Genomic DNA, 24,583 nt, shown 5'->3' on the forward strand with positions numbered 1-24,583 from the left:
CTGCCTCTTCCCCACCTTCTTTATTCTTCCTGCCTCTTCCCCACCTTCTTTATTCTTCCTGCCTCTTCCCCACCTTCTTTATTCTTCCTGCCTCTTCCCCCACCTTCTTTATTCTTCCTGCCTCTTCCCCCACCTTCTTTATTCTTCCTGCCTCTTCCCCCACCTTCTTTATTCTTCCTGCCTCTTCCCCACCTTCTTTATTCTTCCTGCCTCTTCCCCACCTTCTTTATTCTTCCTGCCTCTTCCCCACCTTCTTTATTCTTCCTGCCTCTTCCCCACCTTCTTTATTCTTCCTGCCTCTTCCCCACCTTCTTTATTCTTCCTGCCTCTTCCCCACCTTCTTTATTCTTCCTACCTCTTCCCCACCTTCTTTATTCTTCCTGCCTCTTCCCCCACCTTCTTTATTCTTCCTGCCTCTTCCCCACCTTCTTTATTCTTCCTGCCTCTTCCCCACCTTCTTTATTCTTCCTGCCTCTTCCCCCACCTTCTTTATTCTTCCTGCCTCTTCCCCCACCTTCTTTATTCTTCCTGCCTCTTCCCCCACCTTCTTTATTCTTCCTGCCTCTTCCCCACCTTCTTTCTTCTTCCTGCCTCTTCCCCACCTTCTTTCTTCTTCCTGCCTCTTCCCCACCTCTCTCTCCTCCCTGTCCCTTTCCCCCACCTCTCTCTGCTCCCTGCCTCTTTTCCACCTCCCTCTGCTCCCTTCCTCCCTGTCCCTTCCCCAGCTCTGGGAAACAAAACAAAAAGAAAAGGGGCGCACCGACCTAGTGCATTACCACTAAAAACATTTATTAAAATATTAAAAAGTATACATACTCATATTACATGCATATATTATACTCACAAAGCAGGTGTAAATATACACAGATCAACATGATATACATAAAATCTCCAAGGTAGGCAAGGTACTGCCCGATGCTAAATGGTATGCAGTGTACCGCATGAGACTGCTGTGGCTAGGCTGACGTGCTTCAGGAGCGAGCCCCCTTCCTCAGAGCCAAAAAGTTGCTGCTGCTGTTGATTTGTGTATATTCACACCTGCTTTGTGAGTATAATGTATACTTTTTAATATTTTAATAAATGTTTTTTAGTGGTAATGCACTAGGTCGGTGCGCCCCTTTTCTTTTTGTTGTTGTTTCCCAGTTGGTTCCGGATACCTTTGATCCTGAGGGGGCAGCAAGACCTTAAGCTTTATCTACTCAAGTCTGAAGTCTGAAGTATCCCTCTTCCCTCCATCATATTTCACTAGAGCGCAGGAGAATTGTTCTACAACCTTCCCCACCTCCCTCTGCTCCCTGCCTCTTTCCCACCTCCCTCTGCTCCCTGCCTCTTTCCCACCTCCCTCTGCTCCCTGCCTCTTTCCCACCTCCCTCTGCTCCCTGCCTCTTTCCCACCTCCCTCTGCGTTCTGTCCCTTTCCCAGCTCCCTCTCCTCCTTGTCCCTTCACCTCTCTCTGCTCCCTGTCCCTTCCCCACCTGTCTCTGTCCCTTTTCCACCTCTCTCTGCTCCCCACCTCCCTCTCCTCCCTGTCCCTTTCCCACCTCCCTCTCCTCCCTGTCCCTTTCCCACCTCCCTCTCCTCCCTGTCCCTTTCCCACCTCCCTCTCCTCCCTGTCCCTTTCCCACCTCCCTCTCCTCCCTGTCCCTTTCCCACCTCCCTCTCCTCCCTGCCTCTTTCCCACCTCCCTCTCCTCCCTGTCCCTTTCCCACCTCCCTCTCCTCCCTGTCCCTTTCCCACCTCCCTCTCCTCCCTGCCTCTTTCCCACCTCCCTCTGCTCCCTGCCTCTTTCCCACCTCCCTCTTTCCCACCGCTCTCTTCTCCCTGCCCCTTTCTCACCTCACTCTCCTCCATGTTCTCATGTTATATATTTTTTTGTTACCTGTCTCATCACCTGATAGGACTATACTATCAATACATTTGTGTAGGTGGGGTCTCCAGAACAGGGCACCATATTCTAAAAGTCTAACTAAAGCTCCATAGAGGAATGGGGACTTCCTTTTCCTACTGGTCATCACTTTGTATGATACACCCCTAAATCCTTTCTTCCAGCCTCTTCCCCACCTTCCTTCTACTTCCTGCCTCTTCCCCAACTTTCTCTCCTCTTTGCCCCTTTCCCACCTCCCTCTCCTATCTTCCTTTTTTTTTTTTTTCTAACCTCTCTCTCCTCTCTTCCTCTTTTTCTTCTAACCTCCCTCTCCTCCTCTCTTTCTCTTTTTCTTCTAACCTCCCTCTCCTCCTCTCTTCCTCTTTTTCTTCTAACCTCCCTCTCCTCCTCTCTTCCTCTTTTTCTTCTAACCTCCCTCTCCTCCTCTCTTCCTCTTTTTCTTCTAACCTCCCTCCCCTCCTCTCTTCCTCTCCTCTCTTCCCTTCTTTCACTTTTTCCTTTTGTTTTTTATGCCTCTCTCTTCTGTCTGCCCATGGGGGTATACTCCCTCTCCCTGCTATAGTTTTTTTTTTCTGCCTAGTCAGGAGTAAGGACCTAGTTCCTTGATGGGATCTCTGGTCCTGGAAAAAAAAAAATATTTTTAAATATAAAACATTTTCTCCTGGATTTTTCCTGTGGGATCTAGAATCAACTGCCGGACTTGGTGATGGGCTTGATCTAGATCAAGTGGTCACCCTAGTCTGGCCAGCGAGTGCGCGCAGACCTCAGCTCCATGCTGCAACATAGCCCCACTGGACGGGGGCTGGCCTGTGAGGTAAACGCCTGGCGAGGTCGGATACGATGGATCTCGGCCCGAATCGCAGCCCCCACCCCTCCATTTCGATAGAGAGGGGTTCTATCTGGAGCTGTGCCCACCCGGTTCCTGGTATTGTAGCTGTCCCCCCCCCCCCCTCTACCCCTTGACGGGTTTGGGGTGGACATGGGCCCCTCCTTGGGATGGTTGGTTTCCCGGGTTCCCCTCCTTCCCATCAGGCACCCCCCTTTCATCTGTACCCCATCACACACCCCCCTCTCCACTTATGCAGGGGCTGTTTTGGTGGTCTGGTCCACCTCCTAGGGACCTATACTCGCGACGGGGGCTGGGGGGGTGCGCCACTGGCAACAGGATGATTGGCTGTGCGGGGGGGTTGTACCTGGTGGGGGCTCCTGCCAGGGCCCCCTGTCCTGCCTGGGGTTTTCCTTGAGACCTAGGGATCCCTCCTGGGTCCCTAGAAGCCTTATGGTGACGCGCATTGTAGCCTGTGTGTTTCTATGTGTAGTCCGGCGGCCATTTTGCAGTGATTTACCATTGAAAATGCCAGCAGCCATGATAGTGGAGAACTGTGGACGGCGATTTCGGCGGTGGGAGCCCCTCCCCATCCCCTGGTGCTGACTCCTAGATCTTTTTACTTCCTGATTGCCGCATGTGCAGTGCAAATTATCCTGGTGGCTGCAGGTGCCTGTTTCTGCTGGGTGGTAAGTCTGGTGAGGTTCTTTCCCTCTCTGCTGAGGATCGCTTGGTGCTTTGTGCCTGGTGACTGGGTGCTGCTGCCAGCACAGTGGGGGTTGTCCCTTGCAGTATTTTACACCTTTTTTGTGAGGTCCTCCTGGTGACTCATGGAGTCTTTGGAGCACATCTCCCCACCTGATCTCCTCTCTGAGGCTGCACGGCCCTCCAGGTCCCAACCATCCATTGATGTGCTGATGGCGGTCCTGGAGTCCTTTGTGTCCTGGGTGGAGGGGGCTTTCGGGCGACAGGCTAGCAAAAAGCGCCCCCGCCTTCCCCTTCCTCTTCTGTCTCATCAGATCCTGAATCGGATTCGGCCGCCGCGGACTTGGGTCACCCTGCTAGGTCTGCAACCACGCACCAGGAATCCTCTTATAGTGAGGATGATTCCTCCACATCTGCAACCAATTTTCTAGGTGTTACCCCCTATGAGGAGTCCCTTATTAAGAAAAGGACTTTTCCACCAGTGGTGGACCCTCTGGTTTCCAGATTGAACAAGGCAGACCATGATTCTGGTTGAGGAGTCCCTGGCCTTTAAGGATCCGGCTGACAGGAAGGCAGGGGCTGTGGCCCGCAATATGTACACCCTGGCTGGTTCGGCACTGAGGCCGGTATTCACCATTTCCCTGGTGTCGTAAACTCTGAGTGGGCTACATTTTTACGCCAGGACCTGGAGGGAGAACCGCTCCCTCCTGCTGAGCTGGCAGACCATTTTATCTGTGATGCCTGTTTGGATGCGGCTCACCTAGTGGCTCTGCTCTCCGTTTCGGCAGTGGCCCTTCAGCGTGGTCGGCGGACAAAACTTCTGAAAAGGCCTTGACTGATCTACTCTTTCAAGGAGATCGCCTGTTTGGAACTACCCTGGATGATATCATTAAAGGTCTCACAGGGGGGAAGAGTACCTTTCTTCTGCAGGCTACTAAGAGCAAGGAACCTCGTAGTAAATGTGGGCCCTTCTTCTCGTCTCATATTAAGTTTTTTGGTCCCTTAGGGTCAACTGACAAGGGCTCAAAGCCTTTCAGGGCCTTCTCTGGAGGATCCAAATGAACCTGGTCTGGCAAGCCGAGAGTGGGCTTCTCCAGACCCGCGGACAAGGCTCCTTCAGCATGAAGGTGCGACCTCACCCGTATCGGGTGTGGGGGGCCGTCTTCCGGACCCGTGGACTTCCCTGACACAAGACAAGTGGGTCCACAAAGTCATTTGGTCCGGCTACAAGATCGAGTTTCGCTCTTGTGCCCCGGGAAGGTTCTTTCCTTCCAACTTGCGACGGTCCCTGGGCCGCTTACAGGGTCTGTTTTGGGGCTGTACAAGACCTGTAACTTCACGGGGGTGATTGTCTCAGTTCCGACTTAGGAACGTTGTCAGGGTTTTTGCTCCAACCTGTTTACAGTTTGCATTAAGGAAGGCAAGGTGCGTCCAATCCTGGTCCTCAAGGCGCTGAACTGCTTTGTTCGGGTGCAGAAGTTTAGAATGGAGTCCATTCGCACGGTGGTGGCATCCCTGCATCGGGATTTTCTTGTCTCTATCGAAATCATTGATGCTTACCTTCACATTCCGAGATTGTGTCAGTCACCAGCGCTTCCTCCGCTTTGCTGTGGGAGAGGAGCATTATCAGTTTGTGGCATTACCCTTTGGTATCGCCGCTGCTCCTCAGGTCTTCACAAAAGTGTTAGCACCAGTGCTAGCTTTGTTACGCCAACGAAGGATCGCGGTACTGGGCTACTTAGACAACCTCCTTCTGTGAGTGGTGTCTCCTACTGCTCTGGTGGAAAACCTGGAGATCACCATACGAACTCTGTGGGAGTTCGGCTGGATTCTGAATTTTCAGAAGTTTGCTCTGGTTTCGTCCACAAAGCTAGACTGACTGGGTCTGACTCTGGACTCGGCATTAGCCAGAGTGCTCCTTCCTCTGGACAAACTCCAGAAACTGCAGGCTGCAATTAGTCTCCTGCTGTCCAGCAGATGGTCATCCCTCTGAACTTGCCTGTGGGTGCTGGGCCTGATGGTGTCTACCTTTTTTTTTGAAGCGGTTCCATTTGCACAATTCCATACGAGGTCCCTGGAAAGGGAGATTCTGGCCAAATGGGACAAGACTCTGCAGTCTCTGGACAATCACATCCCGCTGAGTCAGAGAATGAAGGAGTCCCTGATAAGGTGGCTTTGTTCTCCTGCACTTCGTCTGGGCAAATCCTTCCTCCCCTTGTATTGGACAGTGGTCAGCACGGATGCCAGCCTGTCTGGCTGGGGAGGTGTCCTCCACAAACATTCTGCTCAGGGGCTCTGGACATTGGAAGAGTCCAGACTACCAATCAATGTCTTGGAACTCCGAGCGATCAGACTATGTCTGGACCATTGGGCGGATCGTCTTCAGGGATGCACAGTGAGCATTCAATCAGACAATGCCATGGTCGTGGCTTATGTCAATCACCAGGGGGGGCACAAGAAGTGTCCTGGCGGCTCTGGAGGTAGCCGGCATTCTAAGGTGAGCAGATTGGTTCCTTCCAGCCCTCTTCACTGTACACATTCCCGGGGTGGAAAACTGGCAGGCGGATTCTCAGTCGGCAGGTGTTGGACCAAGGGGGGTTGTCCCTTCATCCGGAGGTGTTTCATTAGTTGTGTCTCCGGTGGCGCATCCTGAGGTGGATCTGTTGGTGTCTCGGCTCAACCGAAAGGTGCAGAGGTTTGTGGCTCGGTCATGGGATCCTCTGGCAGACACCACAGATGTGCTGGTGGCCCTGTGGAGTCAGTATCATCTGATTTATGCCTTCCCTCCTCTCAAGCTTCTGCCAAGACTTCTATGCATGATCGAGGCAGAAGGGATTACTGTCATCTTAGTGGCTCCAGACCGGCCTCGCTGGGCTTAGTTCGCTTATCTGGTGCGGCTGGTCACTGACGTTCCTTGGAAGCTTCCTCTTAGGGAGGATCTGCTGTCCCAAGGACTAGTCTTCCATCCTGCTTTGCAGTCACTGGCTTTGACAGCTTGACTGTTGAAAGCCAGGTGCTAAAAGATAGAGGTTTATTTGAGTCAGTGATTCCTATGCTGTTAAAACCTAGGAAATCTACTTCTAGGAAGATATACCATCGTTCGTGGAAGATGTACATTGTGTGGTGTGATTCTCCTTGAGGTTCATTCTCGTTGGTTCAGATCTTGACCTTCCTTCATCGGGGTTGAACAAGAATTGGCCTGGAGTACTATCAAGGGCCAGGTGTCGGCTTTGGCGGTCTTCTTCCAACGACCCTTGGCCACATACTCCCTAGTGCTTACCTTTTTTCAGAGTGTCCGACATTTGGTTCCTCCGGTGCGGTTTCCATTGCCGCTTTGGGACCTCAATGTTGTGCTTTCGGTCCTCCCAGAAGCCTCACTTTGAGAATCTTTGGGAGATTCCCTTGCTTACACTGCCTCAGAAGGTGCCATTACCTCTGCGTGCAGGGTGTCGAAACTGGCGGTGTTATCCTATCGTTCACCTTACCTGGTGATTCACAGAGATAAGGTGGTTCTTCGCCCTTGTGCGTCGTTCTTCCCAAAGGTTGTCTCTGATTTTCATTTGAATGAAGACATTGTGTTGCCTTTCCTGTGTCCCAGGCCTAAACATCTGAAGGAAATTGATTTGCATGCCTTGGATGTGGTCCGGGCAATAAGGGTGTACCTGGCAGCTACGGAGTCTTTTAGGAAGTCGGACTCACTATTTTTGCTCACGGATGGTGAGGGGTTGTCCGAATCCTCTGTGACCATTTGCAGATGGATCAGACAGACAGTGATTCAGGCCTATTCCATCAAGGGCCAGGTTTCTCCTTTCCCTGTCAAGGTGCACTCTACTTGGGCGCTTAGTGCTTCCTGGGCCTTCCGTCATCCGGGGTCAGTGACGCAGGTTTGCAAGGCGGCCACCTGGTCGTCGGTGCACACTTTCACAAGTTCCTTTTTTAAAGTGGATGTTTTGGCATCTGCAAATGTTTCTTTTGGCCGCAAAGTTTTGCAGGCTGATGTTTAGAGGACTTGGTCCTCTTTGAGGGTGTATTATTTTTTTTATATGGACGGGCTCCAGTTGTTTGCGCCCCTGTTGCCTGGTTGGCTACTGTTTTTAGCCTGTGGAATTTTTTGCTGTTCCTACCCCTCATGTTTAACACTGCTCTGGGAGGTCCCAATGGTTAAGAATATCAGAAGCTGTGTCCGTCCATGATTGAAAGAGAAAATTGGATTTTTTACCTTCTCTGATGTTCATTGATGAACACTGCACCCACCCCTCTGCAAAGTTGTATTTTCTCTGACACTGCTTGTAACAAAACTGAGTACCTATTGTAGAGAGAATGAGTATACCCCCTGGGACTGGCCATAGGTGTAGCCAGACTTTTTTTCTATCTAGTGTCCTACTCCTGTAGGGGGCAGTTTGACCCAATGGTTAAGAATATCAGGAGCCGTGTCCATCAATGAACATCAGAGAAATTGTACAGTAAGTCAAAAATCTATTTTTTTTTCCCCCTGCCATTTTCTGATTTCTTTCCCTGACCATGCCCTTTACCTGTGTCCCCACCTTTTCCTGCCCTTCTCCCACCTTTTTGCTTCCCGTCTTCTTCCCTATCCCTGCCCTCTTCCCGTCTTCTTCCCTATCCCTGCCCTCTTCCCCTCTCCTCCCCCTCTCCCTACCCTCTTCCCGTCTCCTCCCCCTCTCCCTGCCCTCTTCCCGTCTCCTACCCCTCTCCCTGCCCTCTTCCCGTCTCCTCCCTTCTCGCTGCCTTCTTCCCATCTCCCTCTCCATGCCCGCTTCCCGTCTCCTATATTCTCCATGCCCGCTTCCCGTCTCCTGTTTTTCATGCCCTCTTCCCGTCTCCTCCCTTCTCCCTGTTCTCTTCCCGTCTCCCTCTTTGTCCTCTTCCTGTCTCCCATCTCTCTCTCTTTGCTTTTTTTGCCAACTCCACCCCTCTGCTTGCCCTTTTTCCCTTCCTGACTTTTTTTTTTTATTTTATCTTATTTTGCATCCTGACCAAAGTCACCAAAAGGAATTCTGTAATTAGCCGTTGAGTTTAAAAATTTAGCTTGAAACCCATGGGTACTACAACTGTCAACTGTTGGTGTTCCATCATTCCGACTGTGTATGATGGATATAAAATGTCATAAGCTGGGCTCCTATCTCCTAAACTTCTTACCCAGATACTGGCTAAAACGATCCCCCTGGATAGGATTTGTGTATGATGGAAGCCGATGTTGTCTGGCTGTGGATGACAGGTATTTGGACTGCGTTTTGTGGTAATTATAATTGGCGGTCTGTCGGGGCGTGACGCTGCGGAGAAGGTTTAGACGTCCTTAATCCTCAGATAATCAGCATCGTTATGCTGGCCGCATTCGGCGTGCTGGAATATAACGCACCTCAGCAAGGAAGCTTAGCAAGTAATGGTTTTGTTTGAAGCAGATCTGCATAAAACAATACTCTTTAGTGCAATCATGCGTTTATTGCCAAATCATTTAATGGTTTTATAAATACTGCTAATATAATAACCCAAAATGTGTCTTTCTGTTATCTTCTCGCAATCCCCCATACACTCTGTTGCCCAGCAGACATGCTGAGTCCCTTTGTGAACTACTTTGAGTCATGAAACTGGAACATGTAGCATATTAGGTGTCCCGACTTCACTGGCTGCATGCTAGATCCAGGTCTAAATTTGTGGCTGCATGCTGAATCCGGCTCTAATTTCGTTGGCTGCATGCTAAATCCAGGTCTGATTTCACTGGCTGCATGCTAAATCCAGGTCTGGTTTCGCTGGCTTCATGCTAGATTCAGGTCTGTGACTTGGAAAGTACTGAAGACCGAAACAACCAGAGGATTGTCATTTTAGGATGTCAATAAAGCTGAACTCTTTGTTTTAAAGTGGTTGTAACCCCCTACATCAAGCGTCCAAACTGGGGGCTGGATGCAGCCCTTTGCTTGCCTTTATCTGGCCCTAGGGGCACTATTCCTTCCACTGACACTAATAATGGGGCACTATTCCTCCCACTGACGCCAATGATGGGACACTATTCCTCCCAATGGCACCAAATGATGGGACACTATTCCTCCCAATGGCACCAAATGATGGGGCACTATTCCTTCCACTGACACTAATAATGGGGCACTATTCCTCCCACTGACACCAATGATGGGACACTATTCCTCCCAATGGCACCAAATGATGGGACACTATTCCTCCCAATGGCACCAAATGATGGGGCACTATTCCTCCCACTGGCACCAAATGATGGGGCACTATTCCTTCCAATGGCACCAAATGATGGGGCACTAGTCCTCCCACTGGCACTAAATGATGGGGTACTAGTCCTCCCACTGACACCAAATGATGGGACACTATTCCTCCCACTGACACCAAATGATGGGGTACTAGTCCCCCCACTGGCACCAAATGATGGGGCACTAGTCCTCACACTGGCACCAAATGATGGGGCACTATTCCTCCCACTGGCACCAAATGATGGGGCACTAGTCCTCCCACTGGCACCAAATGATGGGGCACTAGTCCTCCCACTGGCACCAAATGATGGGGCACTAGTCCCCCCCCACTGGCACCAAATGATGGGGCACTAGTCCCCCCCCCCCACTGGCACCAAATGATGGGGCACTAGTCCTCACACTGGCACCAAATGATGGGGGCACTATTCCTCCTCCTGACAGCAAATGATAGGACACTACTCCTCCCACTGACACCAAATGATGGGGCACTAGTCCTCCCACTGGCACCAAATGATGGGGCACTAGTCCCCCCACTGGCACCAAATGATGGGGCACTAGTCCCCCCACTGGCACCAAATGATGGGGCACTAGTCCTCACACTGGCACCAAATGATGGGGCACTAGTCCTCCCACTGGCACCAAATGATGGGGCACTAGTCCTCCCACTGGCACCAAATGATGGGGCACTAGTCCCCCCCCACTGGCACCAAATGATGGGGCACTAGTCCCCCCCCCCCCACTGGCACCAAATGATGGGGCACTAGTCCTCACACTGGCACCAAATGATGGGGGCACTATTCCTCCTCCTGACAGCAAATGATAGGACACTACTCCTCCCACTGACACCAAATGATGGGGCACTAGTCCTCCCACTGGCACCAAATGATGGGGCACTAGTCCCCCCACTAGCACCAAATGATGGGGCACTAGTCCCCCCACTGGCACCAAATGATGGGGCACTAGTCCCCCCACTGGCACCAAATGATGGGGCACTAGTCCTCCCCACTGGCACCAAACGATGGGGCACTAGTCCTCACACTGGCACCAAATGATGGGGCACTAGTCCTCACACTGGCACCAAATGATGGGGGCACTATTCCTCCTCCTGACAGCAAATGATAGGACACTACTCCTCCCACTGACACCAAATGATGTGGTACTATTCCTCCTACTGACAGCAAGTGATGGGGAACTATTTATCCCACTGACTCCAATGATGGGGCACTAGTCCTCCCACTGACACCAAATGATGGGGCACTAATCCTTCCACTGAACCCAATGACGGGGCACTAGTCCTTCCAGTGACCCCAATGGGGCACTATTTCTCCCCCTAATACTAAAGATGGGGCAATGTTTACCCCCCACTAATGCCAGGACATTTTCCACTCCCACTGGCCACACTCTGGCCTCTCTAAAGTCTAAAGAGCAGTAAACTGGCCCTTTTTTAGAAAGTTTGGAGACCCCTGCCATACATATACCCAGTGAAGTGACTGGCCTCAGGTGATACGCAGAGATGAAACCAATCCTCCTATGTAAGTTGTACCTGTTTATCTGCATTCTTCTCTTCTCTATATCTATTAAAAGTGCCACATTTACAGTATACAGCTTGTCTGAGCTGTTAGAAAAAAGGGGGCGGGGAGCTAAAGTTACACTCTGCAGAGCTCAATGAGGAGAGCTTTGAAAGCGGATTGGAAGGAAGGGACAGCCCCCCTCCACACAGCACGTGGGAACAGAGTTAAGGCTGTCAATTACAGGCTGGGTGCTGGAGCTCCCTCCCCTGTCACCTTCTTGGTGTCAGGAAAACTTGTCAGAAGGGACTCCTGTTGATAGCAGAGGAAGGAGGCAGCAGGCAGAAATGACACTTAGTGCTCTGGATTGAGACAAGTACACACTATATATATATATATATATAGAGCAGTGGTTCTCATCTCCGGGCCTCGGGACCCACTGACAGGCCAGGTTTTCAAGATAGCTGAAATACATCACAGGTGATATATTTTGCTGCTCAGTGATTGCAGTATTCTAGTCTGCATCTCTCCAAGGTGATACTTAAAATATGGCCTGTTAGTGGGTCCTGAGGACCGGAGTTGAGAACCACTGCTATAGAGGGATATGCTTTGTTCATATTTTATGTCTGAGGTTTGCAGCTATTTTAAATCCCCCCCCTCCCCATCTAATCCCTATCTAAAAGCCCTTTCTTACCAATTCCACGGTTACATTTTGCACTGGGTCCCAGGTCGTCTATCTTCATTACTGCGGAGAAGGAGAGGTCATTCTTTGAGTGACATGGACACTCATTTTTGGCTGTTGGGGTCTTCTCAAGCCCTGGAAGACTACATAGCACAATGGCATCATGAAGAGGCGACCGACTGGCACGGCCATAGACTGTAGCTTGGTATTGCAAGTTGTCATTGGAAGTGGCACCGGAGAGGGACACAGATGGTGGACTTCAAGGAGGAGTATGGTCAAAGCATTTTTGGCCGTACTTCTGGGGATCACAGGGAGTGCACTTAGTTCGGCACGCTTGTGTCCCAGATTCAGCTGACAGCAGGCTAAAGCCCGTCACAAACCCAGTCCAGGCTCTGAAGGGATCCCGACCATAATGTCAGGATCCAACCAGATGCCTGACCAGCAGCTGACTCAGCCTCTCAGCGCTCTTCCCACTCCCACAGTCCAGCATTCCAGTGAACACAGGAGGGGCAGAGAACAGAGCTGTGACTAACGGTCTCTGCCTATTGAAGTGTGAGCCAGAGGTCCGTACTGGGACCCAGGAACAGGAGGGAGGGGCTGAAGGTTTGGAATAGCCAGGCCAGAGATCTACTGCGACAGGGCGGCCCTCCTGCTCAAAATCGCGTACCTGTATGTGATTTTGTGCACTGGGTCTGGGGGCGCGCGTGCTGTCAACCTGCGCCCGCTGTGATTGGACACAGCGGGCGCAGGTCACCCTGCGATTGTTCTCAGGAGAGGCAGAACGGCGGTCTGCCTATGTAAACAAGGCAGACCGCCATTTCTGCTAAGCAGGAACACGGATCTCTGTTTTCCCACAGTTAAAAAGCACTCCCTAGGAGCACATAGTTACATAGTTAGTGAGGTTGAAAAAAGACATCAGTCCATCCAGTTCAACCTATGATGTATGAAAAAAGACACATTTAACCCTTTCATCACTTCATCACCCCTGATGTTAACCTCTTCCCTGCCAGTGTCATTAGTACAGTGACTGCATTTTTCTTTTATCACTGTATTGGTATCATCGGTCCCCAAAAAGCACCGCTTGGTGTCAGATTTGTCCGCCACAATGTCGCAGTCCCGCTAAAAACTGCTGATCACCGCCATTACTAGTAAAAACAATAATAAAAAAATTAAACTTCCATAAAAATATCCTATAACTTGTAGACGCGATAACTTTTGCGCAAGCCAATCAATATACGCTGCTTTGGATTTTTCTTTCTGCAAAAATATGGCCTAAATTGATGAAGAAATTGGATGGATGTATGTATGTGTGTGTGTGTATATATGTATATATATATATATATATATATATATATATATATATATATATATATATATATATATATATATATATTACAGTGGGTACGGAAAGTATTCAGACCCCCTTAAATTTTTCACTCTTTGTTATATTGCAGCCATTTGCTAAAATCATTTAAGTTCATTCTTCTTCCTCATGAATGTACACATAGCACCCCATACTGACAGAAAAACACAGAATTGTTGACATTGTTGCAGATTTATTAAAAAAGAAAAACTGAAATATCACATGGTCCTAAGTATTCAGACCCTTTGCTCAGTATTTAGTAGAAGCCCCCTTTTGATCTAATACAGCCAGGAGTCTTTTTGGGAAAGATGCAACAAGTCTTTCACACCTGGATTTGGTGATCCTCTGCCATTCCTCCTTGCAGATCCTCTCCAGTTCTGTCAGGTTGGATGGTAAACGTTGGTGGACAGCCATTTTTAGGTCTCTCCAGAGATGCTCAATTGGGTTTAAGTCAGGGCTCTGGCTGGGCCATTCAAGAACAGTCACGGAGTTGTTGTGAAGCCACTCCTTCGTTATTTTAGCTGTGTGCTTAGGGTCATTGTCTTGTTGGAAGGTAAACCTTCGGCCCAGTCTGAGGTCCAGAGCACTCTGGAGAAGGTTTTTGTCCAGGATATCCCTGTACTTGGCCGCATTCATCTTTCCCTCGATTGCAACCAGTCGTCCTGTCCCTGCAGCTGAAAAACACCCCCACAGCATGATGCGGCCACCACCATGCTTCACTGTTGGGACTGTATTGGACAGGTGATGAGCAGTGCCTGGTTTTCTCCACACATACCGCTTAGAATTAAGGCCAAAAAGTTCTATTTTGGTCTCATCAGACCAGAGAATCTTATTTCTCACCATCTTGGAGTCCTTCAGGTGTTTTTTAGCAAACTCCATGCGGGCTTTCATGTGTCTTACACTGAGGAGAGGCTTCCGTCGGGCCACTCTGCCATAAAGCCCCGACTGGTGGAGGGCTGCAGTGATGGTTGACTTTCTACAACTTTCTCCCATCTCCTGACTGCATCTCTGGAGCTCAGCCACAGTGATCTTTGGGTTCTTCTTTACCTCTCTCACCAAGGCTCTTCTCCCCCGATAGCTCAGTTTGGCCGGACGGCCAGCTCTAGGAAGGGTTCTGGTTGTCCCAAACGTCTTCCATTTGAGGATTATGGAGGCCACTGTGCTCTTAGGAACCTTAAGTGCAGCAGAAATCTTTTTGTAACCTTGGCCAGATCTGTGCCTTGCCACAATTCTGTCTCTGAGCTCTTCAGGCAGTTCCTTTGACCTCATGATTCTCATTTGCTCTGACATGCATTGTGATCTGGAAGGTCTTATATAGACAGGTGTGTGGCTTTCCTAATCAAGTCCAATCAGTATAATCAAACACAGCTGGACTCAAATGAAGGTGTAGAACCATCTCAAGGATGATCAGAAGAAATGGAAAGCACCTGAGTTAAATATATGAGTGTCACAGCAAAGGGTCTGAATACTTAGGACCATGTGATATTTCAGTTTTTCTTTTTTAATAAATCTGCAACAATGTCAACAATTCTGTGTTTTTCTGTCAGTATGGGGTGCTATGTGTACATTCATGAGGAAGAAGAATGAACATAAATGATTTTAGCAAATGGCTGCAATATAACAAAGAGTGAAAAATTTAAGGGGGTCTGAATACTTTCCGTACCCACTGTGTATATATATATATATATATATATATATATATATATATATATATATATATATATATATATATATCACACATACATACATACACACATTATTTATATATATATATTTTTTTCCCACACACACATATATATATATTGTGTGTGTGTGTGTGTGTGTATATATATATTTATATTTATATTTATATATATATATATATATATATATATATATATATATATATATATATATATATATATATATATATATATATATATATATATATATATATATACAAACAAAAGAGTCAAAATATATGTATGACAAGAGTATCAGTCTCATAAAATAACTCACCCCGTGCACAATACTAAAAATGGGTAAATGGCAACAGTGATGGAATAAAATGTGTTAAGAAGACGTAAAGTCTCAAAGCAGCTGCTATACAGAAACAGATACTATCAAAGGTGTTGTAGAATATTAAAACTAGTAAAATAAAACTATAAGATAAAAATATGCACACCGGATGGTCATCACAAGCAATTCCTGCAGCCTATTAGGAATCCTGAAGAAGTCGAGAAGACGAAACGTCAGAGCTGATGTGCGCGGTCGCTTTGTATTTCACACAGGACGTCCTCCAGGATTCCTAATAGGCTGCAGGAATTGCTTGTGATGACCATATTTTTATCTGTATGCCTTCACTCCATTGCCCTCCTGTAAGTAGACATCTGGAGGGGAGAGGGGCTTTAATTGTGTGTTGCTTTCAAATAAACATTTTGCGGAATTACACTATTGTTGCCCCCACTTTGTTCAATTGCATGTGCTTTGAACGGAGGAAAATTGGAGGAGGAAGGAGCTAGGTGATGTCCAGCAGTGATTCCTATACCCGTCGATTGGTGGATTTATTTGAAGGCTTTTTGTTCACCGCTTTCTGGTGAGTGTTCCATTTAAGGGGGGGAGCACCGCAGTGTGGTGGAAGCTTGGTAGAACAGTCAAGACCCTTCACTCCCCCTACCCTGGTGGATGGATTTTGCCGGATTAATCACTGTATGGACTGTATGCTTACATATCACATGAGCTGCCAAGGACTTTGTTTTACACAGCAGTTCGTTTCTTTTTTAGCACTGCTAGTGTTATAGTTTTATTTTACTAGTTTTAATATTCTACAACATCCTTTGATAATATATATATATATATATATATATATATATATATATATATATATATATATATATATATATATTTATTTATTTTTTTCCCAAACATTTTCTGCCTTTCTTTGTTTATAGCGCAAAAAATAAAAATCGCACAGGTGATCAAATACCACCAAATGAAAGCTCTGTTTTTGGGGAAAAAAAGGACGTCAATTTTTTTTTTTTTTTTGGGTACAACGTCGCACGACCACGCAATTTTCAGTTAAAATAATGCAGTGCCGTATCGCAAAAAATGCCCTGCTCATGAAGGGGGGTAAATCTTCCGGGGCGGAAGTGGTTAGAACTATTTCAGCAATAAGTGAAGTCAGTGGATTGTTGGCACCACCCAGCAAGTACAGAAGCTGAGCTAAAGTTAAAAAGGCAACTTTATTTATCCGCCATGATTGTACTGAGCTACACTGCGACTTCCATCAATATCATCCTAAGAACAGCGATTACCCCGTGTCAGGGTCACTCCGGGTCTCAGTGTGGGGTAATCAGCCTGTAACCCCAAAGATGGGGAAATCCAATACAATTCCTGGAAGGCAGAATACAATAAATTCCCACTAATTACTGATTACCACCATCAAACGGCTGCAGGTTCTGTACAAATCTCCAATCCCAGAACAGAGTGTGAGAAGCGTCAATAACCGAGAGCTGAACTCCAACATCGCACTTGTGGGACAGATTACCATTATTTATCTACTGTTTAATCTTTTTCCTCATTTATATAGCTCTGACATATACCGCAGTGCTGTACAGAGATCACTGAGCCAATCATATCAGTCTCTGTATCAGAGGAGCTTACACTCTAATGTCCCCCCACAGTCACACACTATTATTATACATTTATATAGCTCTGACATATACCGCAGTGCTGTACAGAGATCACTGAGCCAGTCACATCAGAGTGTAAGCTCCTTTTGTACAGAGACTGATGTGACTGTGGGGGGACATTAGAGTGTAAGCTCCTCTGGTGCAGAGACTGATGTGACTGTCTCAGTGTTCTCTGTACAGCACTGCGGTATATGTCAGAGCTATATAAATGTATAATAATAATAGTGTGTGACTGTGGGGGGATATTAGAGTGTAAGCTCCTCTGGTACAGAGACTAATGTCCCCCCCACAGTCACACACAATTATTATACATTTATATAGCTCTGACATATACCACAGTGCTGTACAGAGATCACTGAGCCAGTCACATCAGTCTCTGTAACAGAGGAGCTTACACTCTAATGTCCCCCCACAGTCACAAACTATTATTATTATTATACATTTATATAGCTCTGACATATACCGCAGTGCTGTACAGAGATCCCTGAGCCAGTCACATCAGTCTCTGTAACAGAGGAGCTTACACTCTAATTTCCCCCCCACAGTCACATCAGTCTCTGTACCAGAGGAGCTTACACTCTAATGTCCCCCCACAGTCACATCAGTCTCTGTACCAGAGGAGCTTACACTCTAATGTCCCCCCACAGTCACATCAGTCTCTGCACCAGAGGAGCTTACACTCTAATGTCCCCCTACTTTATACACCTATATAACTCTTCTATATGAATAGAGGACAGGCTCCAGTAATATGGTGGAAATGTAGAGCAATATTGCAGTCGCTGGGCACATGGGTTGTGTATTGGCAGTGACTGGGTTTGGTTAGACTGGGATGGGGATGGGGATGGGGGGATGGGTTTGAGGAAAGATATTCGGCTCAGTGAAGTATATAAGGATGGTAGAAATCCTATTATGAGTTTTGTACGGTTCTGTGCGGTGATTGTGCTCTTATGTTTGGATATGGATCCTGCCGAGTAAGTGAGGTGTCGTGTCTCCCTCCACTTCAAGAGCCTTCTCGTTTATCCATTGTGCTGCACCAGCAGCCATATCTAACAAAACTGATCACCAAATAAAACGTGAATGTAATACTTTATGATTTTATAAATCTCGGCTTTCAGACCGCGCCCAATCGTATCACATTCAGTAAACTGCACCTGAGTCATTCACTAGTTTGTCCTGCTGGACTGCAATATTTATTGTAAAATCGCAGGGATGTGCACAGTTGAACGGACGTCAATGGAGAAACCTTAATGCATTTCTCAAAAATCATTCTTACGATTATCATTTTGTGTGAAACGCGTCGAGATGACTTCTTTATGACCTAACCCCTGGTGGGCAGGCAAAATACATTGGGGTGTGTGGTCCTGTAGGCTGAGAGTGTTTCTTATTTGTCCATCTGGGCTGGTCGGGAGTAGCGGCAATCCTTTCCGGTTTACCTTTTTCTAGCGATCCTGATTGATATCAGGACAAGCCTGCACCCCATGGCCTGGGACTCAGGGATATACTTTTCTCCTCTTATTTTAGTTGGGCCAAAAGCAATACTGTATACCCAGGTCACAAGATGTTGTCTTGCTTGCCCGTAACGTTATTGTAAAGATGCACAGACATTAAAGTAACCTGACGTGTTTCGTCCAAAGTGCTTAAGCTTAAGGATGATTGTGCGAAACGCGTCAAGGTTTCTTCTTTGATGTTTATCTGTGGATGCCTGTGCATCTTAACAATAAACCTATGCCAACCAGAACATCCGACAGGATGAAGCGATTTTATTTTACTGGGAATTTGTTGAAGCCACTTTTATTTTTGTTTGATCACTGGGATCCTTTAGAAAAATGTGACTCCATTTTATGTTCAATAAGGAAAAAAAAAACATAACATTTCTCTTTTTTCATCTTCTAGGATCCAGCAGCAGCTGCAATTGCAGACGGAGACTGCGACATCCGAGAGGGGGAGTCCGTGTCCATGAACTACAAACCTTCCCCGCTGCAAGTCAAGTTAGGTAGGTGGAAGGTGGAGGTGTAGGAGGTCATGCTGGAGGTGTGGAGCTGTAGTTGGTCCAAGGCTGGTGGGAAATATTGAACTAAGGATGATTTTAATGTTTGTATCCTTGTCCCTGGGCCCCCATCCATTCACCAGCATTTATATATATAATCTAAAATACCTGAGATACCTGACACCCCCCTTCATCAGGAGGCCAATACACTCCCCTTTCATCTGAGAACCAACATACTCCCCTTTCATCAGGGAAGCAACAGGCTCCCCCCTTCATCAGGGAGGCAACAGGCTCCCCCCTTCATCAGGGAAGCAACAGGCTCCCCCCTTCATCAGGGAAGCAACAGGCTCCCCCCTTCATCAGGGAAGCAACAGGCTCCCCCCTTCATCAGGGAAGCAACAGGCTCCCCCCTTCATCAGGGAAGCAACAGGCTCCCCCCTTCATCAGGGAAGCAACAGGCTCCCCCCTTCATCAGGGAAGCAACAGGCTCCCCCCTTCATCAGGGAAGCAACAGGCTCCCCCCTTCATCAGGGAAGCAACAGGCTCCCCCCTTCATCAGGGAAGCAACAGGCTCCCCCCTTCATCAGGGAAGCAACAGGCTCCCCCCCCGTCATCAGGGAAGCAACAGGCTCCCCCCCCCTTCATCAGGGAAGCAACAGGCTCCCCCCCCTTCATCAGGGAAGCAACAGGCTCCCCCCCCTTCATCAGGGAAGCAACAGGCTCCCCCCCCCTTCATCAGGGAAGCAACAGGCTCCCCCCCCCTTCATCAGGGAAGCAACAGGCTCCCCCCCTTCATCAGGGAAGCAACAGGCTCCCCCCCCTTCATCAGGGAAGCAACAGGCTCCCCCCCCTTCATCAGGGAAGCAACAGGCTCCCCCCCCTTCATCAGGGAAGCAACAGGCTCCCCCCCCTTCATCAGGGAAGCAACAGGCTCCCCCCCCTTCATCAGGGAAGCAACAGGCTCCCCCCCTTCATCAGGGAAGCAACAGGCTCCCCCCCTTCATCAGGGAAGCAACAGGCTCCCCCCCTTCATCAGGGAAGCAACAGGCTCCCCCCCTCATCAGGGAAGCAACAGGCTCCCCCCCTCATCAGGGAACCAACGCGCCCCCCACCTTTCATCAGGGGATCAATATAACTGTGGGCACTAGGAAAAATCAATCAGTGACCCCACAACCCCAGTGCTCTCTCAAAGACCTTGCAACTGAACTAAAACTAGAAAGTTTGAAAAGTTTAACCTGCATTTTATGTAACCCTCTGCTGCCATAAATATTTTCATAGTGCCTCTGCTCTCTTTGGTCACGTATCTTTCTACAGTGCAACCAACCAAGCTTTCATGGGACAGCAGTAAGGGCCAGTCAGATCATTTCTTTGTGTATGACCATTGATTATTTATGATTTGGATTGGAATATTCCACATGAGTAAAGTTTTGTTTAAAGTAATTATAGGAAGGGATGTAACTGCAGATATCCTTTTAAAAAAAAATGCTATATGACGGGATGTCTCTAGCAGGGGTATAGTTTTAGGATCTTTGCCTGGGAAGGTAAGCTATGTCAGTGTGTCTTCTTATAACCCATCAAGTCATATTTGTTAATCACACATTATGGGACACAGGATGACATTTTTCAGGTACATTGGGTTATGCTGCTGCCCTTAGGAGATTGGACACTGGTAAAACAAAGCCACGAGGACAGCCATCTGCCAGCATACTAGTGTCCTAGGACACTGGTCCTCAACTCCAGTCCTCAGGGCCCACTAACAGGCCAGATTTTAAGTATTACCCTGGGGAGATGCAGACTAGAGTACTGCAATCACTGAGCAGTAAATGATATCACCTGGGATGCATTTCAGTTATCTTGCAAACCTGGCCTGTTAGTGGGCCCTGTAGGCCAGGGTTGAGGACCACTGTCCTAGGAGAACAGATGTCTTCTACCACCTCAGACTGAAAAGTCTCATCATTCAACTTTCGGGATTAGTTGATCCTTAACATTGCCAGAGCCTGCTGCAAAGAAGTGAGGCTAGATTTTTGGCATGGACCCTGCAATCGCTCATATCTACAGGTTCAGGGCTGTGCTGCACCCAGTGGTAGAAGCTTGTCCCTGATCAGAGTTGTATAAAGTACTTGAAACCCATACTTGAGTAAAAGTACAAGTACTTGATCAAAAAGTGACTTGAGTAGAAGTACTAAAGTATTCAACATTTTTTGTACTTAAGTGTTGCAAGTAGTTTTTTTAAAAATGTTGCTACTCAAGTACTAAAAGTAAAAGTACAAGTACTGTGTTATGTAGTTATTAAAGAAAGAAGTCAAAAGTCAAAAGTACACATGACATTATACACATTTTTTTGAACTTCATGAAACCTGCCATCTACTGTTCTGGCAGTGGTAATTTTTATAATAGTAACGAGTAACTATGCAGCACAAAAAAAAAAAATATCGGAGTAGAAGTATTGAAATCATTGAAAAAATGTAGTGAAGTAAAAGTGGAAGTAGGAGAAAAAAATTCTACTCCAGGAAAGTACAGATACCGCCTTTCCGTACTTAAGTACAGTAGTGAAGTAGTTCTACTTAGTTACTATACATCTCTGCTCCTGATGAACCTGTAGGAGCGCAATTTTCAACAGAGGTTCATTGAATCCCTAGGATTTGTCCAGAGGTTGCTAGAGGATCCTTGAGCTGTGGCTGATTGACCTCAATTTATTGAAATACCTTATGGGATATACGTCCCTCATCTCTGAAGGAATGGCTGATGTACTTACTGGGTCAGATATACAGAGTACATCACCCATGGAACATGAAGGAAAAACTGAAAATGACTGAAAACAATTTCCAAGAAATAGGAAAGCACTTGGAGCACTTGTCCTGTCTCCTCGCCCCCCAAGGCTTAAATAGTTTTACAGGATTTTGGAATAATAAGGTGTGTCTTTTCTTATCTGTATATCCCACAGAAATATAATCCTATTGACCAGGAAAATTTGAGCAAGTTTAAATGTAACCATTGTTCACAAACAGGCAATTGATTATTTGATTAATGGAGATTATCTTTCACATGATGGTTAATGGAGGCTATATGATGAAAACGTTTTATTTTGTAGCAGAGGCTTGATCGATTGGGGAAGGAGTGGGGCCGATGAAATGTTGGATGTTGGGTTGCGTTTTTAGGAAAATGTATGAATGTCTGTATATAAAATATGATTTTAATAGGTCTGCCAGCAGGGAGGGCAATGTCCGTAATCAATGCTTATTAAAGATGTTTGGATGGGACCATCATTGCTGTCTGCCAATCCTGCCACTGGAGTTCACTCTTCCAATGAATACAATTCATAGCAACATACAAAGCCATCCACAACTCTGCCCCCAGTAATACCACCAACCTCCTCTCAAAGTATCACCAAAACCCTCCTCCTCACTCCTCTTAAGACCTCCTGCTCTATAACGCCCTTTTCAGCTCCTCCCATGCTGTCCCCCAGTAACACCACCAACCTCCTTTTTATTATTATTATTATACAGGATTTATATAGCGCCAACAGTTTGCGCAGCGCTTAACAAAATGAGGGCAGACATTACAGTTACACTACAATTTGGAACAAAAGTAATCAGAGGGCCTTGCTCGTTAGAGCTTACAATCTAAAAGGGAGGGTCAATTGATACAAAAGGCAATAGGTGTGGGGGGTGAGCTGATGGAGCAAGTGAAACAGCGTTATTAGTTAGTAGCCTGGTAGGCTTCTTTAAAGAGAAGGGTTTTCAGGGATCGTCTCAAGATGGATAGATTACGGGACAGTTGGACAGATTGGGGTAGGGAGTTCCAAAGAATGGGAGAAACTCTGGAGAAATCCTGGAGGCGAGCATGGGAGGAGGTGACAAGGGAGCTAGAGAGCAGGAGGTCTTGGGAGGACCGAAGAGAGCGGCTTGGTTGATATTTTGAGATCAGGTTAGTGATGTAGCTGGGGGCAGAGTTGTGGATGGCTTTGTAAACTATTGTTAGCACTTTGAATTTTATTTGTTGGGTGAGTGGAAGCCAATGAAGGGATTGGCAGAGAGGGGTGGAGGACACTAAACGATTGGTAAGGTGGATGAGTCTTGCAGCTGCATTCATTATGGATTGAAGGGGGGATAATCTATGTAAGGGTAATCCAATGAGGAGGGAGTTGCAATAGTCGAGGCGAGAGATAACCAGAGCGTGGATTAAAAGCTTGGTGGTGTCATTGGTTAAAAATGGCCGTATTCTAGCAAAGTTGCGGAGGTTATGGCGGCATCACCCAAATTGCCCTCCTCATTGATCATAAGACCTTCTGCTCTCTCCTCGTCATCTCCTCTCATGCTGTCCCCCAGGACTTCTCTAGAGCCTCTCCCATTCTCTTGAACTCCTTACCCCAATCTGTCTGACTATCTCCAGCTCTGTCCACCTTTAGGTGATCCCTGAAAACTCATCTCCTCAGGGAACTCTTTCCTGCCTCTACCTAACTATTGAACTTTTACTTTCTCCATTACCTTTTTATCACTCGCCCCCTCCATTTTAGACCATAAGCTCCCACAAGCAGGGCCCTCTAAACACTCGGGTCTTCAATTGTATTGTAAATATTCTGTCCCCCCTTTTATATTGAAGGATGTTGGCGCTCTATAAATCGGACATAATGATAATACAATAGACAAGCCTCTCAAATTATTCTGTTTGCACCAGGCCCAGTTCATCTTTTTCCAAGCCATTGTCCGCTTTACTTTTTTTGAAGGGCCCTCTTCTCTCTGTACTGTGTATTCTGTATGTCCTCTACTTCACACATTGCTCTCATCATTGACCTTCTTGACCTTCTTCCTCCTCTCCGGCCTTTCTACAAAGCGGTCCATAATCTGCGCTCTCTTTGGCTCGTCTCATCCTGGCCTGTGATTACATTTCCACAGAGCGCCAGCCATCATTACCTTTGTGAGGGATGCTATTCCCCCTCCGCCTGGTGACCCATCCCGGCTCAGCTCATTACCCGGCCAACGCGCCAAACTGACAGCGAAGTCCCCGGGGACTGATTAGGTGTAATTGTGAGAGAGGCCAGAGCTGTGGAGGATTCTCAGAGACTGTGCTAGGCACGTCAGGTTGTGAATGTATCCGAGGCCGAGCAACCCAGCGTGGTTCCTCACCAGATCTGGAGACCACTTACCTGAGGCGCGATACAGCTCTACTTCTCTTGAAAATGGCCGTTCTTTACCTCCACCTGCTACAACTTAGTCCTTATTGTGTCATAAAGCTGCTTACTGCTTTCAACGCCGGCCTTCCCTTCAGTCTTGCAGAGTTATACCGGCTCCTCTCCAGGACTGAAATGGCCTCCTCTGATTTCACTGCACACTGTGAGCTTCTCACAATGTGCATTAGAAACTGCAGCAGATCAGATAGAGGCTCCGCCTCAATTCCTGGCTGGAGGACATCCCTTCATCTTCTAGCCTTTTCCTCCCCAGCTTGACTGTCCCTGGCCCACTGTTTTTCATTCAGTTCTTTCCACCATAAAGGCTCAGCATCATGTGCGCGCATTAATGTTTTATCATGGTTCCGTGATAGTTTATGCTTTTGGGGTTTATTTTTGAAAATTGTGCAAAAAGAAATCATAAACACTTGCAGATAAAATAAAACTGAATACTAACTATCAGGGCTTTTTTTTCTCCGAAAATAGGTGCAGGAACTTAACCTCAACCCCGGCCCCAATAGACATACACCCTCCAAACTGAGTCAAATAGTGGATA

The 24,583-nt window shown here is 47.4% G+C and overlaps 1 protein-coding gene across 3 annotated transcripts in view; it reads left to right on the top strand.

The window, feature by feature from the left end:
- Positions 1 to 24,583, top strand: part of FAM219A (family with sequence similarity 219 member A) — a 185,868-nt gene that overhangs the window by 60,366 nt on the left and 100,919 nt on the right. For all 3 annotated transcript variants that reach the window (XR_014224830.1, XR_014224831.1, XM_082243030.1), the window contains exon 2: positions 18,767 to 18,866. Coding sequence is in view for 1 of the 3 variants with exons in the window: in XM_082243030.1 (XP_082099156.1) it covers positions 18,767 to 18,866 (100 nt within the window). In the remaining 2 variants the exon portion in view is untranslated. The remainder of the gene's footprint in view (positions 1 to 18,766; positions 18,867 to 24,583) is intronic.

The sequence above is a fragment of the Pelophylax lessonae genome, assembly GCF_965119305.1.
Source record: "Pelophylax lessonae genome assembly, chromosome: 1".
NCBI classification, from domain to species: Eukaryota; Metazoa; Chordata; class Amphibia; order Anura; family Ranidae; genus Pelophylax; species Pelophylax lessonae.